The 18,001-nt window shown below is 37.8% G+C and overlaps 1 protein-coding gene across 1 annotated transcript in view; it reads left to right on the forward strand.

The window, feature by feature from the left end:
- Positions 1-270: 270 nt before the first annotated feature.
- The window catches only part of tgm8 (transglutaminase 8), a 31,741-nt gene continuing 14,010 nt past the window's right edge, over positions 271-18,001 (forward strand). The window contains 8 exon segments of the mRNA XM_036569693.1: positions 271-355; positions 1,509-1,568; positions 3,446-3,604; positions 7,299-7,307; positions 7,658-7,879; positions 9,001-9,119; positions 10,450-10,578; positions 14,055-14,227. Of these exon segments, the coding sequence (XP_036425586.1) occupies positions 271-355; positions 1,509-1,568; positions 3,446-3,604; positions 7,299-7,307; positions 7,658-7,879; positions 9,001-9,119; positions 10,450-10,578; positions 14,055-14,227 (956 nt within the window).

Consider the following 18,001-nt stretch of genomic DNA (forward strand, 5'->3'; position numbering starts at 1 on the left):
AGTGTTGTGTTGTCAGTGTTCACTCACGTTCTGTAGAAACTGTTACCAAGGAGGGCTAAGCTCCATTCAGCCTCAGTGGTGCATGCAAAACAGAGAAACAAGGTTGAAGACTTACCCATGTCAACGAGATTTTCTTCTTAAGCCATTTTAAGACCAATGTCGTTATTGAAGCCGCTATCTTGGCATAAATCCGGAAGAGTCCAATTTAAACTGGACATAAGGCTGAGTGACACGGGAGAGATATTCACCGTCCGAAACTGCTGCAGGAGCATGACGATGAACGAATTAAAAACAAAAATTGAGCTCATCGCTGGAATTCCCACCGATTTTCAGAGGCTTAGTTACTTGGACCAAGGTAGCTACAGTTTTATTCAGGCAATGGGTGCAGAAAATAAGAAATATTGTTACCTTGGCAACTCACTAATCCTAGTTCTTGATTTGATGTGCGCGATTAAGCACTTTTTCTCGATAAATGTATTTGTCGCGAATACTTCACGACTGTGTGAGTTTTTCTACATGTATGGGTTTGCTATCAACTTATTCATTTTAAACACTTCTCTCTCTCTCTTTCTGTAAGGTGATTTAATGAATGAAACAACTATCAGATTTAATTACATAATGCCTGGCGCCACGCTTTTTTTGGCTGTCTGGCCCTACAACAGCTGGCCAGAACTGGTGAAAGCAGCTGTATCTGGAGATTTACAAAGAGTGAGCTGAAGTCTAATTCTAGGCTCATTCCTCGAGTTTTTATTATATTGCTGTGAATGATGTGAGGAGTTTCCCTGCTAGAAAAAACAGCACAGACCAGCATGCCTGGTCACAAACAAAACCAGCATATGTTGTGTTTTGGATGTTGACCATGCTAGGTGACAGCTAAACTACCAACATTAAACAGCATATATCAGTACTGATGGTTTAAATACAATGTTTTTTTACTAATGGTTTTGACCTGGTCAGAGTCCAGAATTAAACCCTATAGAAAACATCTGGTCTCACAATAAACACAAACTAAACTAACTTGGCAGTGTTTTATTGTTTGAAGCCATTTATTGAAGCCATCAGTGCTGAGTTGAACAATATTGACTCTACTTTCTGCGAAAGGCTGTTTACAAATTTACCCACAAGACTTCAACATTTAAAGAAATGAAAAGGGAAAAGCTGTCCCATATTAAGATATTTTTGTTTGTTTAATTTACAGACTTCATTTGTTTAATTTATGGACTATTAATTTTCTATTAAGACCTTTGAAAGATTAATATTTTGCCATTTTGGACCATTTTTTTGCACGGGAGGGTAGACCATCTTACACCAGCAAAGTGCATGCTGGTCTGTGCTTTTTTCAGCATTGTTGTCACAAAAGAATATGGCAAAAATATTTATATTTAGTCTAAGTTTTAACATTTACATCTGATTTAAATGAACAACTTCTGTACCTTTTTCACAGTTGAAGAGTGCAGTGTTTAAGCCTGGTTCTCTCAAACCTTGGCTCTTTCACTGTCTCTTCTCAGCACTCTTTATCAGTGCACATCGTGGACATCTGGCTGCAGTCCGTTTCCTCATACAGAAAGGTGAGTGGTCTTATTAATACCAATTACTAGGGGTGACGTTTTCACATGATATGTATCATGATATTCTGACACAGACAAAATACACAAGAAGTGCCACATTTAAAAATTGCTATTAAAAACTGAGCAAAATGATTTTATTCAGTGTTTCACATATAGTGGTTTTGTTATTGCCAAGATGACTGTGACTACTAAGGATTAATTTTACTATTTCCTCCACACCCCGTCAACCCCACCCCATGTCAGGAGCTGATGTTAATGGCCGCACTCTGACAGGGAGACGTCCTTTTCATGCTGCTGCAGCCAAGGGTCACTTGCACTGTCTGCAGGAACTGTATGCAGCCGGAGCTCACTTAAACCTGTCGGACTGTGATGGCCACACAGCTTTGGATGTCGCTTGTCTTTTCGAGCAGAGGAGGAGCACGCAGCAGATCTTCTACTTACAGTGGCAGGAGCGAGCAGCTAGTGTCAGTCTGAAACGCCACTTGCATGAGACTGACCTGTTCCCCCATCAGTGCTTTGACTCAAAGCTACATACTTGGCGTCGGGGGGCTTGCAGTCAGATCTACATGGCAGAACTAAAGAAATAAGTGACTCAAGGCTTCCTAAGACTATACCAACCAGATTCCCAAAAGACACATTTGTCAGGACTGTGAAGATAACCGCCTGGTTCACCGCTGTTGTGAACAATTCTGATCCAACAAGGTTCTCTATAATGGTGTATTTCAAATAAATCTGAATGAATATGTTTATATTGTGTAAATTGTAATGATTAAATTCAAACACACACATTTTCTAAGCTGCTTATCCTTCTGGGTCGTGGGGGAAGCTGAAGCCAATCTCAGCAGTCATTGGGTGAAAGGCAGGAAACACCCTGGACAGGTCACCAGTCCATCATAGGGCAGACACACAGATATATACATCCCCACTCACACCCACACGTCTAATTGGCCTGACTGCATGTCTTTAGACTATGGGAGGAAACCCGTGCAGACACAGGGAGAACATACAAACTTCACAAAGAGAGATGGCCCTGGTTGCCTGGCTGGGAATCAAACCCAGGCCTTTCTTGCTGTGAGAAACAGCACTACTTACTGCACCACCGTGCTGCCCATGATGAAGAACACCATTCCTAAATTGATACTGAAGCTTAATTTGAGTTAACATTTGGTCAGAGTGATGGCTCAACATTCACTGAATGTTAAAAAACATTTCCTTGTGTGGTTTGAACTTGTCTTCAGCTTTCTCCTGTAAAAAAATTCATCTAGTCAGCTGTCACTATATTGTGGTTCCACTGAATGACTGAAAAATTAAAAAGATCCCTGTAGGTTGAAAGTGCATGTTCACACCTATAATTCCTGAGACTTATTCCATGTGAATCTTTTCACGCATGCACCATATGGAATTGTAATATGAGACCACACCTAAAACTTGAAGATACAGATAAATAAAGAGATAATCATTTGCTGATAAAGGGCATGTTCATACTCGTTTTCTGATGGGTCAGAAGGGCAGGGCCAACATTTAAAAGCAACCTCCACCTCTAATCCTCCACCAAAGCACATTAAGCTCTTGAGTGGAGGTTTCAACTGCTAAAAATGTCTGGCTTGTCCATTTACAAGCTTCTAAGTAAGTAAACATCTACTACAGAAGTATATCCTGTTTTTTTTAACATATTCTCAAATAGGGATGTCTTTTGAGACCATATTGTCTGTAAATTGCTTTATTTAAACATTATTTTTTGGGAAAAGTATTAATATTCATTTTTAAATTAATTATTAATTTAATCATTAAATTATTAATTAAATAATTATTCAATTCCTTTAAATCTGTCTCTTAAAAATGTCTGTCACACCTTGCTCCACTCACAAATGGTGCAGACAAGGTGCAGCTCCACTGTGAGAAAAACAACAAAGAGCACCACACTGATGACATTGCCGTGAATAGACTGCGTAGGGGGAAGCCCTTTCAGCTGACATTCCAAGTCAAACAACACTTCCAACCACAGCAGGAATTCTTTCAACTTACTGTGCAGACAGGTGTGGTACTTTATTTTGAAATGTTCATTCACAAGATTTTGCATTTGCATTGATTAGGGCCTTTGATGAATTAAAAACAAGTCTTGTTCTATAAATTCCTGGTTAGAAAATACTGTGAGTTCACCAAGACACTTCGTTGAATTACTTTTTTCTAAGACAGTGGGTCTCAATCCTGGTCCAAGGTTGTATTTACAAAGTATTTCAGAATACGAGTGCTAACCTAGGATCTGCTCCTGACAGTAACATTATCATAAATAAAGCTTAAGAATGTGATGTCATGATGCATTATACAACAGTTAGGTCCGGCCAAGCGAGCTGATTGGTTGAGAAACATTCTAAATTTGCTAAGCAACAACTTTGACAGCTGTGGGAGATGCTCAAGCCATTTGAACGTTTTTATTTCCTACTTTGCGCACAAACAGAAAATGGATACTTTTAAGATTACACTTGGCCTACAGCCGATTTGGTCAGGCTCTGAAGATGAGACTACACTAAATTCTGAAACTGTCATTACCACTGAGCAAGCTTTTCAGTCGGCAGCTGTGACAAAAGAACACCTAAACAACCTGGAATTAGCCAGAAATGAACCGAATACCACTCGCCAAACAAAATAGGCTGTAAGATGCTTTACAGACTGACTGGAACAAAACAACATTAATATTGATCTAGCAAAATATGACAACACTGAGCTAAACTTGATATTGCAGCTTAGCCCGTACTTTAAAGGCGAGGCTTACAGCATACTGTGCAGCAGAGTTCGTTACTCTGACGTAGCAACAAGCTGCTTGTTAAGGAACTATAATTTGGCGGAAGGAACTGCTAACATTAAAACATATTAAATGCCACGTTCACGGCCAATTTATTTATTTATTTCTTTATTTATTTAACTGTTGTATAAAAGCAAGTTTGTGTGTTATCGCGGATAAATCACAGCTGTGATGTTATTTCACCATAACACATGATCTCGAGTGTTCTATTGCTTAAGTGTCTTACGGCTAATCCGCTATTGTGGCATGGTTAGTTGTTCTAAGCTGGTTCTGAATTCTGAAATAAGTCTTCCTTTTCTACTGGTTTTACTTGATTTTGGCTGATATGTATCCCATGGACTCACTAAATACATTAGCAGAGCTCACTAGCATCTGGATCTACATGACAAACAGATTAAAGATCAGAGCAAAATTAAAGAAAGCAAATATTAAAAAAAAAAGTTTTTTTTTTAACTATTTGGATGCAACTCTAGCTCTAGCACATAGGAAGCATCACAGTGAGAACATCAGATGAATTTTATTTTCCAATCTTATAGATTTAGTGGAATAAAACCTTAAAAACAATTTAGTAGATTCATTATGTGTGGTGTCAGCTAACTATCTCTTCATATGCTTGTTATTTTCCAGCTAAAAGGTATGCTGTGACTAGGCTAGTAACGTTAACAGACAAGTAGCTTTTGTCTGTTTCTCTTAAAGACTTTAGATCGACTGTCCTTTCAAGCCACGTGTGATCTAATATAGCTCAGCATAGCAAGCAGTGTTTGCTAAAATGCTACAATGGAATATGCCAGGGGCTGAATGAAATATGAATAACTGAGTGAAATCTGCCAATAACTAAGTTAAGTACGTTGCAGTTCTCCCTTCCACCTGATGACCAGCTGACCAGACCTGCAGCTTCATTTAGTGAATGACATTTAGTCGACTACAGACATAAAGCTCCAACTAAACGCTGAAAACCGACGATTTTGGTGAGATGGATAACTTCTTATCAGAGCATATTCAGCAGTTCAGTAAATATTAACCCTTTAAGGTCGAACAAAAACGTGGCTACACTGCGTTTGTTTGATGTGTAAAAACCATTACCTAACAAAACCAAATATGTATAGATTTTTGTTTAGTTTCTCACAAATTGTATTTTTCAACAAATAAATATCATTTCAATAGGAATACGATTAATACCTTAAACATGATGTATTGTTACTCTTAAACAATTTTTTTCACAATAACAATCATTTATTATAAGTGCTTATTGATCCAAACTGTTCTGAATGAGCAATCCAACAATAAAAGAAGCCTCATGCATCTCATATACAGTCATAGGAAACACAGTAGCTCACAGAAAGCTCAGATTCTATGCTTGTGAATAATATGTTGGCCCTCAGGTATTTTAACACAGTACAATCTGACCCTCTTTGAAAAAAGTTTGGACACCCCTGCTCTATGGCTAAATCTGCCAGCAGCTACTTGTAAACTGTACGTGGGCTTTGAGTGACTTGAAAATTCTGAATTACTCAGAAGAACAGGCACTTACTAGGAAAAAAGTCTGAAAGAGTTGGTAATGTTAGTATATGCAGATTACTCCATTCTTTCTATGGAGGTTTGTATACATCCTAGACTAATTTTATCTATAGGCTGTTGTTTGGCATCTCTATAGAATCTTTTATTAGATTCACTTTTTAACATGAGAAGCCTAAGAAAACACAATAATACAGCACCGTTTGAACAATCCCATAAAGTAGTGCGACAAGACGTTGATACCCAAGCCCTATAGGCCACTATAGTCGTGCCTCATTCTGTAGTCCTCGTTATGCCCATATTAGGAACTCTGGGTCCAAGCTCCATTTCTCTATGGCCAGAATGAATAGGGTTTTTGAAAAATTGCCTCTATCGCACCCTGTGTTAAATAAAAATGTTCAGAACCCAATACGTTTTGTCCTTTGTATATTGTTCACCCGAACACCACCAGATCGTCCGAATTACGAGGTCGTAAAGAGCTATAATATCAATATTGCTACATGCGAGCTAAAGCTACTGCACATGAATTTGATGTCACTAAGCTACACGAAACTAAGGCGGGCAGTGCCACTGCTCTGATGAGTTGTACTACCTTATCAAAATGTTCTACCGTAGTGCATAATTACAGGTATACCTGTAAATAAAACCTCTGGGTGGGATATTTTGATAGGCTAAAACTCCTTATCAAAAAATACTACCCGTGCTAAAACTACGAGGCTGAATTTAGCTCCTTTTTTCACAGCTTCTTGTTTGAATGTTCCCGTTCCACTTTAAATGGTGCAGCAGCTGTGACTAGCTATCACAAACAAGGCAAAATACTGACCTGTTATTTCAGTGAAACAGCAAAAAAATTGTTACTCAGCTGTTAAGTGTAAATAGTGAAACCCTCTCATATCATGCCTTTCAACATGAAGCTGAAGTCAGCTTCTTTTTCGCCAGCTGCTTGTTCAGATTTTCCCGTTCCACCTTAAATGGTGCAGCAGCCACGTTATAGTTGAACAAAAAGCTGGCGAATGTCCTGAAAAAATGTCCTCAGGAAAATGTTACCAGCATTAAAATAATAATTAGGATAGCCTATGTCAGTTTATCAGGGGGTCAGCAGTGATGTTAAGATGAGTATGTACTGGATTAGCCTGAGTGCAGGTACGTTTGTAGATTTTTTTCAAAGCAAGCTAAAAGGAAAGATCTATCGTGTTTCAGTGAGCATCAGATGAAGGACAGAGAACACTAGGGAAACCTGCTTATTTTGTTCTGACTTCTTTTCATCCCTCAGTCTGTAAATGGAAATGTACACTGCCAAAACCTGCTTGAGGAGGCTGCCAGTCTAATGACGTGAATTCAGTGCGCAGTAGCTTTATCTTACATGTAGCAATATTCATATTTCAACTCTATAACGACCTTATAATTCAGAGGACCCAATGGTATTCGAGAGAAGAATGTTCATAGGACAAAATGTATCGGGTTCTGAACATTTTTATTTAACACAGGGTGCAATAGAGGCGATTATTTGAAAACCCTATTCATTTTGGCCATAGAGAAATGGAGCTTAGACCTGGAGTTCCTAATATGGGCATAAGAGTACGGCGCCGACTACAAAATGGCGACACAACTACCTTGGTCTATAAGATGGGCATCTGATCCTAGATCAGCACGGCTACTCTTAGAAGCTTTATGAATACAAGCCTTGGAGTACCACTAACCTGGAAGCATTTTCCTTGTTATTTATGTTGTTACTGGATGTGTCTTCAGTTTGTAATCTGTCATATTTAAGGGCCGGAAGAGAAGGGCACACGGTCGTCATTCGGCCTTCATGTGTGTTCTGGCATTGGCAAGCCATGGAGCGTGCGGTTGAGCACAAGCTTTATGGTGTCTGTCTGCTCTCCATCCAATGCCAGCATTGGACTCTACACACTTTCTGTGAAGACTGGACCTACCAGCACTTCATTATTCCCAATAGGAACACTGATTGTTCTGTTCAATCCCTGGTGTGAAGGTAATTGAAAGGAATTTATTATTAATCAGATTTCTGCTTTTATTTAGTACATACCTGTAGGAGTGTGGTATGTACCTACAGTATGTTGCTAAGTCCACTGGTTTACAACTAATATAGGGAAACATAGGAAAAGAAGCCCCTCTGGATAATATGTCCCCTCATGATTCTCTCACGATTAAATGATGGGGCCCAATCTAGTCTTTACAACATTTCCTGAAAAGCTATAGTGTGATTTATTGCGACTGTGGAGAGAAAAGTACATTTGGTATTGAGCAGGACAAAAATGTTTTCTTCTGGAGTAAAAATGTATAGTTAGACCTTTGGGACCTCCCCAAGACACAAAATCGTTCACTGGAGTTTCACTAAGTAGCTTTTTTTAGGTAGAATTTTTCGCTGTCTTCCATGGAGATGAATTTGTATGTGAGTCTTGCAGCTCAAAGTTACATCTTTACTGTTCAGTCATGTGCAACAGTCATTTACATTAGAAATAATAATAATAATAATAATAATAATAGAGTTAAGTGATATTAATCTGTAATTAATATACTTACAAGAACTGTTTAATTCATGAAAAAATGACATTCTATTTTACTGCCATTTGTTTTGGACTAGAAGTGGATTAATAACAATTTCTGTAAAATTCAAGAATTCACTAGAAGTGATTTGACATATAAATGATACATTCTGTAATACTGAAATGATAGTTTCACCAAAGGGGCCTGATAGTTGGGCAAAAGGCATATTTTAAAGATTTTCTTTTTTTTTTTGCTATAAAAGCAAAACTGTCTACTGTTCAGCTTATTTCCCCTATATGTGTGTAGGTTTATGTATCATCATCCTGTGCACAGATATAGTTTAACCCTTTAAAAGGCCAGGGCCCACCAGCGCGCCCAAAGATTTATTACACACTTCTATAAGCTATGACTATCTCAGACAGTTTGCATTGAAGTCCCTGTAGTTGCTGAAGAATAAGCTTTAGTATGTAATAAACCGGCAATTTTAAGGGGTTAACTTCACATTAAACAAGTGGTGTTCTGAAGTGGGGCAGTTCCCCCAATTTCCCCTACCTAAGTCACTTTGCCCTCTGCAGTCTGAATGTGTGTTTTAAATCTCTGTGCTAGATGACTGGGTGTACCTGCCTAAGGACGAAGAAAGACAGGAGTATGTAATGAGTGAACAGGGTCTGCTTTATAGAGGGAGCTGGAACTGTATTCAGACAATGGCCTGGGACTTTGGACAGGTAAGCTCATTTAGCACATTTATATAATATTTGATTTTCACTCCGTTAGTTTACATTTAAGAAAGTAAAAAACTCCAAAGGTTTTCTTTACATAAAACTGTGATTAATGAATACTTCGGATATATTTTGCAGCACTTAGATTCGTGTTCATCAAAGTGTCATAAGACTGGAAATTTAACTGGCTAAACAGCTGAAAAGTAGTGCTATTATCAGATGTTCCTTCAATGTTGCAGTTTTCGCAAAAAGAAAAATGGCATATTAAAAGCCATAGGCGTTTCTAGACCCTTTGTAGCACCCCTAAAAAAAAGAGTTTCTGTCTCTGATAAGCAAATGTTATGACCCACTTTCTCTCTCCTACACTTCCCCTGCCCCACTCTCCCCGAAGCTGTGCAGTAGTTGTGTGCTCACATACACACACACACACACACACACACGCACGAACTAGAGCCAGTTACAGCACCACCAGTCACTCAGCACCAACACATTACAATCATTAGCAGCAGTCCTCATTTTTGCTGCACTGAATCACAGATCACTCTTTATGTTGTTCTTGTTAGCTATCTGATGTTTTTTTTATCTAGCAAGCTAATGTTGCAGGTTGACAATCAAAGACCGTCCACTGTTTGAATTCAAGTGAGAGAAGCTTGCTGTTGTGCCATTTGTAGGCCTATATGTTTATATTAAAGCCAAGGTGCTAGACTAGTACTGTCTGTATGCGTATCAGCACAGATCCTAAAGCTCTGATCCTAGAATCTCCCCTGTCAAAAGCCTTCTACTTCTTCTGGAAATAGATATATGCATATGCATAAGCCATCATGTTTTCACAAAACAGAGAAATTGAAGCAGGATGTAAATGAAGCAAAACACTAAACATAAAACAAACAGAAGGAAGCACATGAGATAGCATGAAATGTAGTGAAGCAGAGTAACATACTCTGAAAGTGACACAGCATAGCAAAACAAGACCAGGCCAAGGAGGGAGAGAAACATGAGCGCTACTTATAGCAAAGATAAGACTAGAAACACATGGGAAAGGATGCGTAACAAAGTAGTAAAGACCACAGCATTGGTGGGAAAGGAAGGAGACATGGGAGGAAAGGGTGCAGTCAGCACGTGACATGTGATAATGTACATAATGTGTAAGGGTCTACACTATAAAACAAATGGCAAGAGCATTTTTTCTAGTTCATTAATCATGGTAGAAATAACTCATTTACTGAGCAAAACTATTTTTTAATTAAGCTATTAGAGCATTAAGCATTAAGACTGCTCAATATAAAGGTAGTATAAAGTATTACTTAATGTGTAAATTTTACTTGTTTTTCATTAGTTCGAAGATGACATTACTGACATTTGCCTGAAACTCCTGGATGTGAACCCAAAATGTTTAAGAAATGCGATGGAAGATTTTTCTGCACACTGCAATCCCATCTATGTTGGCCGGGTGGTGAGTGCCATGGTATGTGCCAAAGTTCTCACTGTCACCACAACAATGCCTATACAAGGGTTAACACGTATATTAAGAATAGTATGTAAAATCATAATATAACATACTATGTATAAATATTAAAGCCATCCTCACCTCTGTGTGTCTTGAGCAACACTGAATGTCTTGCATCTCATTTCTGGGCCCATGTTATGAGGTTTGTTCACACAGGTTGATTAAACAGCGCAGCAGTGTGTTCCAGACATGGTACAGAAGCAACAGTGAATATAGAGAATAGGCATCAAGTCTCACACATGCCACACCACAAAACACAATAAAATAAAACTAGGGATGCATCAATACCATTTTTTTCAGACCAAGTACGAAAACATATTTTTAGTACTCGTTGATACCAAGTCCGTTACCATACTGAGTAACCTACTTAGAATTAAGTAGCTTTTAGTGTAAATGAGTGCAATGTACCTCAACAGTTAAAACATTAAAACTAAGCTGATTTTAAATAAAGTGCATCAGGTAAGTATGTTGCATTAGTTACACTGGATTGAGTAGTGTTGCAGTGGAAAACAGCGAGCTTTGTCAGAAAAGCGCTTCTGTACAGCTGCAAGTAAGTAGTTGAATGTCCTCTGGAGCCAGACATGCACTGTGTGATTTTAGAAATCCTAGTCTTTGGTGACTCTCACTGTATGTTTGAACAAACAATTGTGTCAAAAGTGTATAATTAATATAATCACACTGTACAAAAATGTAAAATTTTAAAAACTCACTTCCTACCATTCTGAAATATTTAAAAATACACTAACACGTTTGATTAACTTTTTTATACTATGTTGTAATGGCAGAGATAATAGATCAATAAAGTACAACCATAACCATAATCATATAAACAGAAATCTATGTATTGTTATATGATGATGAGTCCAGATATTGTAACCCAGGTTGAGGAAATTTTTGTTTTTATTTACTTACGAGTACACTTGAGTGGGAAGCAGGGACATCTGCTCTGCTCTGCTCTCTTTTCATTTTCTCTTCTCAACCTATCTTATCCTCTCCAGCCCTCTCTCCTCCTCTCCTCTGGTCCTATATTCTAATCTCCTTACAAGTTATGTCTTCTGTCTTCTCATCTCCTCCCCAGGTCTCTCCACCTTCTCTTCAACAATTTCCTCTCCTCTCTAGGACTCTCCTCGTTCCTTCTCTCCATTCATCTCTTCTCTGCTCTCCATGTCTTTTTCCTCACCTCTGGTCCTAATGTCTCCTCTCCAGTCATCTATTCTCATTTCCCAAGTTTCCAATTATCTCTTTTCCTCTCATTTCTTTTTATTTATGTATATAATTGTTTTATTAATTACCTCCCTTGTATTATCTGACATACGCATGAGAAGCCATGCTTAACCAAATATCTTACATTTAAATCTTTTAAGTTAACATCAGGATTAGCCTGTTGTGATGTCATTATTTAGTCCTAACCATACATATTTGCTCCTTTTCTCATTCACCTCTATGTCACCTTCTCTCCCTACACTGTCAGCATCCTCATACTCTGAACATGAGTGAACATGAAAGAAATATTTTCAGTAAACAACTACTTGCCACGATGTTTAGTAATGGTATGACCATTTCTGATCTGACTGGCAGTAATTATATCAAGAAACACTGGCTCATCTCTCATACTACTGTATATATAGTATACATCTGACTAGTACTTATTTTCCTACTGCTCTCAACTTACTTTTCTTTTTTTCTGAGGCTGCCCAAAAAACCTGTAAATGTCACTGTCAGTCCGCTCATGATGACTCATTTGCACTTTAATCTAACTCTAATAATGCTATTTATCATAAGCAAGTACAGCTACACGGGATACTATACAAATATGTAATAAATGAAAGCTACTGCTGTCTACATGCTACACATGCCTCGCTACAATGATTGACACTTTACTGAGACTTTGTGTGTGATTTCTAACAAATATTATGTAAACACATTAATGTTAGTTGAATATGCCCGTGACCATTGTTGGTCGCTGCATGAATGTGGCTGATTAGTTTTCCAGGTAACTTAGCTATGAAAGCTAACATTAGCGATGGTTGATTGCTTAGCACTCACAAATCAGCCTGTTTTCACCAAAAATGTTTGTTTCCACTTCATACAATTTCTGACATATTATTTATTTCCGCAATTACAGTTCCAACGCAAAATGACATGTTGCTGCTGACGTTACATTTTCATATGCAAGTCAGAGACATTATAAAGACTTTGCTAAAGTGAAGTGGTGGTGCGGTGTTACAATAATAAATGTCCCATCAACAACTGATGGGAACACTGATGGATCCTAATATTACGCAAAGCTAGAGAGTGTAATATTTTTATTCGAAACATATCTGAATATTGGACGAGATGTGCCTCCCTCAATCAGTATATATTGTGATTACAGCCTTGATTCTATCTATTCAAAGAGTAAAGTTTGTACGGACTTAGATAGCAAACTTTTTCGCCTCTGTCTAGCTGGCCTCTGTGTTTCCGCGTCTTTGTGTTTGTGTGTGTTTAAAAACAGGCTAAAATCACACAGTATATTTTTGGCCAGAATACACCAGAATGTCAGTTAAAATATAGCTGTGTGAAACAGACCGTAGTTCACTGTGTTTGTTAATTTGTACAGCAGCATGTGGTTTACATGACATGGTATCAGCTGGTTTCGAAATGTTGGTATCATGAATTTTTATAAGTACAAATAAAGGGACACAGTATTGGGCATACCTGATACCAGTACTGGTATTGATACATCCCTATCTAAAACCAATGAAAACAAATCCGCGAACTGAATAAAAATGTCAAGACACAAATTTGGCAGTTAATGGCCATTATCAAACCAAAAAGTAAACTTTTTGTACATACACAGACGCATACATTTTCTAGTAGATCTAAAGGCTTGAAAACGATTGCCCAGTCACAAGTCAGAACAGCCAAGGGTAAATAACTGTATCTTTTTTTTTTATGCAGAAGTAGTCTGTGTTTCCCATGGCTACTGAATCTGAAATTCAGATATGGTCAAAAATCAGGCAACAAACTGTGATTGAAAAAATGCTCATTTGATGGTGGACAACACCGCTGAATCAAGGTAGATGCTGAATTTGAAAGGTGTAGACATGTGAAAGAGTTTAAAATGATGGCACAGTGAATAATGCAGTTGATTTCCCAATGCTGAATTAAAGGCCAATAAAACAAGCAAGATCAAGGCAAGGCAAATTCAAGATCAGATATTTACCTTGATTCAGTTCTGTGGAGACTTAATACAGAGACAGTGCAGAGTGTGTTGTTTCAGTCATTTATAGTTTCAGTGAAGTTTGCACCATCTTGCTCTGAGGTGTTGGTTTTTATATGTATGTCACTTTGCATTAACAGCCTGTGTGAGTGAGAGAGTTATATCCTCTATATTATGGCTAATGCCTTCTGCTTCTGCTGTTACCTTCTTGTTTCTCACATCCACCCTACAGATAAATATGAATGATTATGACAATGGTGTGTTAGAGGGAAGATGGGAGAACTCGTACAGTGGAGGAGTCAACCCAGTGTCATGGAGCAGCAGCGTGGACATCTTACGGCAATGGTCTAAAAATGCATGCTGTCCAGTCAAATATGGACAGTGCTGGGTGTTTGCTGCTGTTATGTATATAGGTAAAAACAGTCTCACAGATTTTGGTCTGAAATAATAATAACGTTTTTACACTACATGGACATCCCTTCTAATTAGTGTGTTTGGCTGTTTCAACCATATGCAAAATCAAGCATACAGACAGGCAATCTCCACATACAAACACTGACAGTAGAATGGGTTGTACTAAAGAGTTCAGTGACTTTCAGTGTGCCACTGTAGGATGCCAGGGTTCCAAACAAGTTAGTTTGTCCTGCTGGTGCTGCACCATTTTATTGTGAAACATCTAGGAGCAACAACAGCTCAGCTGTGTAGAAGTAGTTGTAACCTCACATTGAGATTCAGATTCATCAGACCAAGTGATGTTTTTCCAGCCCTGTTTCAATGAGTCTCTGCCCACATTCTTGTTCTTGACTGACAGGAGTGGGACTTAATGTGGTCTTCTGCTGTTGTAGCCCATCTGCCTCAAGGTTCACTGTGCTGTGTGCTCAGAGAAGACTTTCTAATGTTTTAAAAAGTGGCTATTCAAGTTATTGTAGCCTTCCTGTCAGCTTGAAGTCGAGTAGAGCATCAGACACCACTGCTGAGCTGTTTTGTTTTTAGCCCAACTGGGAAATACAGCTGTGTTTTTACCTTTTTAGGCTTTGTTTTGGTTTAGGTACATTTTTATCCGTCAGAGCTCCCTGCATTGACTACCCTAAACTACGGACTACGGGCTGCTTATTTTATTTTAACCTACAAGCTGTTTTGGGGCCATGCCTCCCTTCAGCTCTTCATCTGGATGTGATGGCCATCGAGCCATGGTCCATTACAGGTGGGGGTTTGTGTGGTTGTAGGCGCTCTGGCCACCACCCGATTCCACAAAAGCTCCACCTGAGCAACAGATTCTCTGTGTTGGAAGAGCTGGAAGACACCACTCCTGCTGACAAACAGTCATTAGTGCAGAACATCCAAGTGAGCTTTCCAGCCATAAACTTTACCCCTGCTCCATCCTGGAACCCCTATGTACAGCAGACCCGCCACTCCACCTCTCAGCTGGACAAGAACTGCTGCCTACCTCCCCAGGCCATCTACACCTCCACCTCTACACGGCCACCATGCCGAGCTCCCTCACAGCTCCTGACCGCCGCTCCCCACCCCGGGATTTTGCTGTGCTGACCCCTTGTCTCCCACCACTGGTTACCGAGCCACGAACCCATTGTCTATCCCCACCTCTGCCTTGACCAACCCACAACCCTCTTCCATCCACGCTCATAGTAGGTGACTCAATTGTTGGAAACGTTAAGCACCATACAGCCGTAGTTCACTCTATCTCTGGAGTCTCTGACATTACACAGCAGCTCCCCAGTCTTCTAAAGAAATATGACTCAGTGAAGAAGATGTGAGATGTAATGATATCTGAAATCAGAACAAAGAACTGCTAAAAAAGGACTTTATGAGCTTGTTATCTTCTATAAAAGACTGTGGTAAATGTGTTTTTATCTCTGGACCAATTCTGTCACTGGGAAGAGGTTCAGGACATTTTAGCTGCATTTTAAACCTTCACACCTGGCTCCAAAAAACCTGTTTCTACAAAGACTTGCCTTTTATTGACAATTTTGACCTTTTCTGGAACCAGCCTTCTTTTTACAGAGTTGATGGGATTAATCCCAATAGGCTGGGTTCACAGATTTTAGGCCACAACATATTTTACTCTGTCTTTAACTCCACATGACTAATACATACCTCAAACTCGTACACAAATATTTCCGTAGTTTTGGGTAGAACACCCAGTAGTAGTTCTTGATCAAAATCCATAAGAAGTATTAAAGAAGCAAAAGAATTTTAAAGGTTTTATTACTTTACACTCCTAAGACAACCCAGCAGTACACCCTGTAACAGATCTTGAGAGTTTTAAAAACAGAAAAGGTTTAGGCATAATTCATCTTAACGTTAGAAGCCTACTTCAAAAAGATAAAATGGATCAACTCAAAATCCTAATTGCACAATCTGATCCATATATTTTAATACTAACAGAGACTTGACTTAGACAATCTGTAAGTGCTGAAAACGTGGCCTTAAATAATTTGAATCTTTATAGAATAAAGAGAGAAGCATGAGGAGGCGGAGCAGCTATTTATATAAGAGTAAATATGCAAGCCAATTTATCACCTGCAGTCTCCAAAGAAAAATACTTCGAGTTCCTAGCTCTGAAAGTGTCCCTTGGAAAAAATAACTCTTATTTTAGCTGGGATATACAGGCCTCCCTCTGCTCCGTCTACTGCACTTGATGAAATAGCCAATCTTTTATCACAATATACTGTTTCTGAAATGCTGGTCCTAGGGGATTTAAATCTTAACTGGCTTACTAATGCATCCGATTACTTAAAGGAAATATGTGGAAATCTTACCCTCACAGAATTAGTCATGGAATCAATGTGCCCAAATCTGAAGGATTCCACCAAATCTACCCTGATAGACTTAAATCTGTTCAATAAAATGGACAAAATTATTGCCTAAGGAGTATTTGACCTTGGCCTTGGTGACCACTGCCCCATCAGATGCATTAGAAACAGTTGCAAGAACAAAAACAGGCTCTTGGATGATGATTAGAGATTTTAAACATTTTAACGAACAAGGTTTTCTATATGACTTAGCAATGAGTGAAATTCACCTTACACTGAAAGGTCCAGATGTTGACTTGGCATTAAATGATTTTAGCAAAGAATTTACAATGGTGGTAAACAAACATGCCCCCCACAAAAAGCAAAGAATAAGAGACAGATCAAGTACCTGGTAGACTAGTGAGGTTTCCTCATTGTTTAAAGGTATATATATATATAGATATATATATATATATATATATATAATATATATATATATATATATATATATATATATATATATAATAAACTTGCTGCCTATGCCTCAGACTGCAACCTACACTGAAAAAAATGGTACTTTGGACAAACTTTAAAATAATTACTCTAATTTGTTACACCTAAATTTATTAGTTTTTCTCAAATTATATTTATGATTTAGTTGAAGTCTTACATTTGATTTAGTATCAATCAAAATACTTCTTTCCCCAAAGACAAAAAATTACTTTCAAACAAAGTAAAAAGATTATTTGTTATAAAGAACATACACTGTTTTTTTCACTTTGTAACAACTTATCTTTTTATTTTGGAAAAACCTAATATTTACTATTACATCCAAGTATAGTTTTTACTTTAGAATAAAGTAATTAAAATACTCTAATTTGTTACTGTTCTAATTTGTTTCTCAAGTTAATTTTCTGATTCAGTATAAACTAAAATTTCTAATTATACCTTAAATCAATATATTTTATTTAGTCACAAGCCTAAAACATACTAAAGGCATACCAATAATATTTTTTTCTTTCTTGAGACTTTTTTTTCCCCACAAACAAAAGCTACATTCGCTTTGATTTGAAAGTAGAATTTTCACTTTAGATAAAACTAAAACAAGTTTGCTAGTCAATGTTTGATTTACAACAAATAGACAATAATATTCTCTCCAAAAGACCAAAATGTTTATTTTGATGTCTTAACACATGCCTTTTCTGTAGGCACAAAAAAATAAAAACACCAAAAAAAATAAAATAAATAAAATATTAATACCATAATAAAAAATGAATATTTGTTTCATCAAAACATAAACAAAACATACTAAATATCAAACATCAACAAAACATTCTAAATATAAGATGAAGTAAATTATGGCATTTTCAATATGTTTTTTCTTTTAAACTTTTGCACCCTTTCTGTAACCTTAACCATTTACACC

The sequence above is a fragment of the Colossoma macropomum genome, unplaced genomic scaffold (genome assembly GCF_904425465.1).
Source record: "Colossoma macropomum unplaced genomic scaffold, Colossoma_macropomum, whole genome shotgun sequence".
Taxonomy (NCBI): Eukaryota; Metazoa; Chordata; class Actinopteri; order Characiformes; family Serrasalmidae; genus Colossoma; species Colossoma macropomum.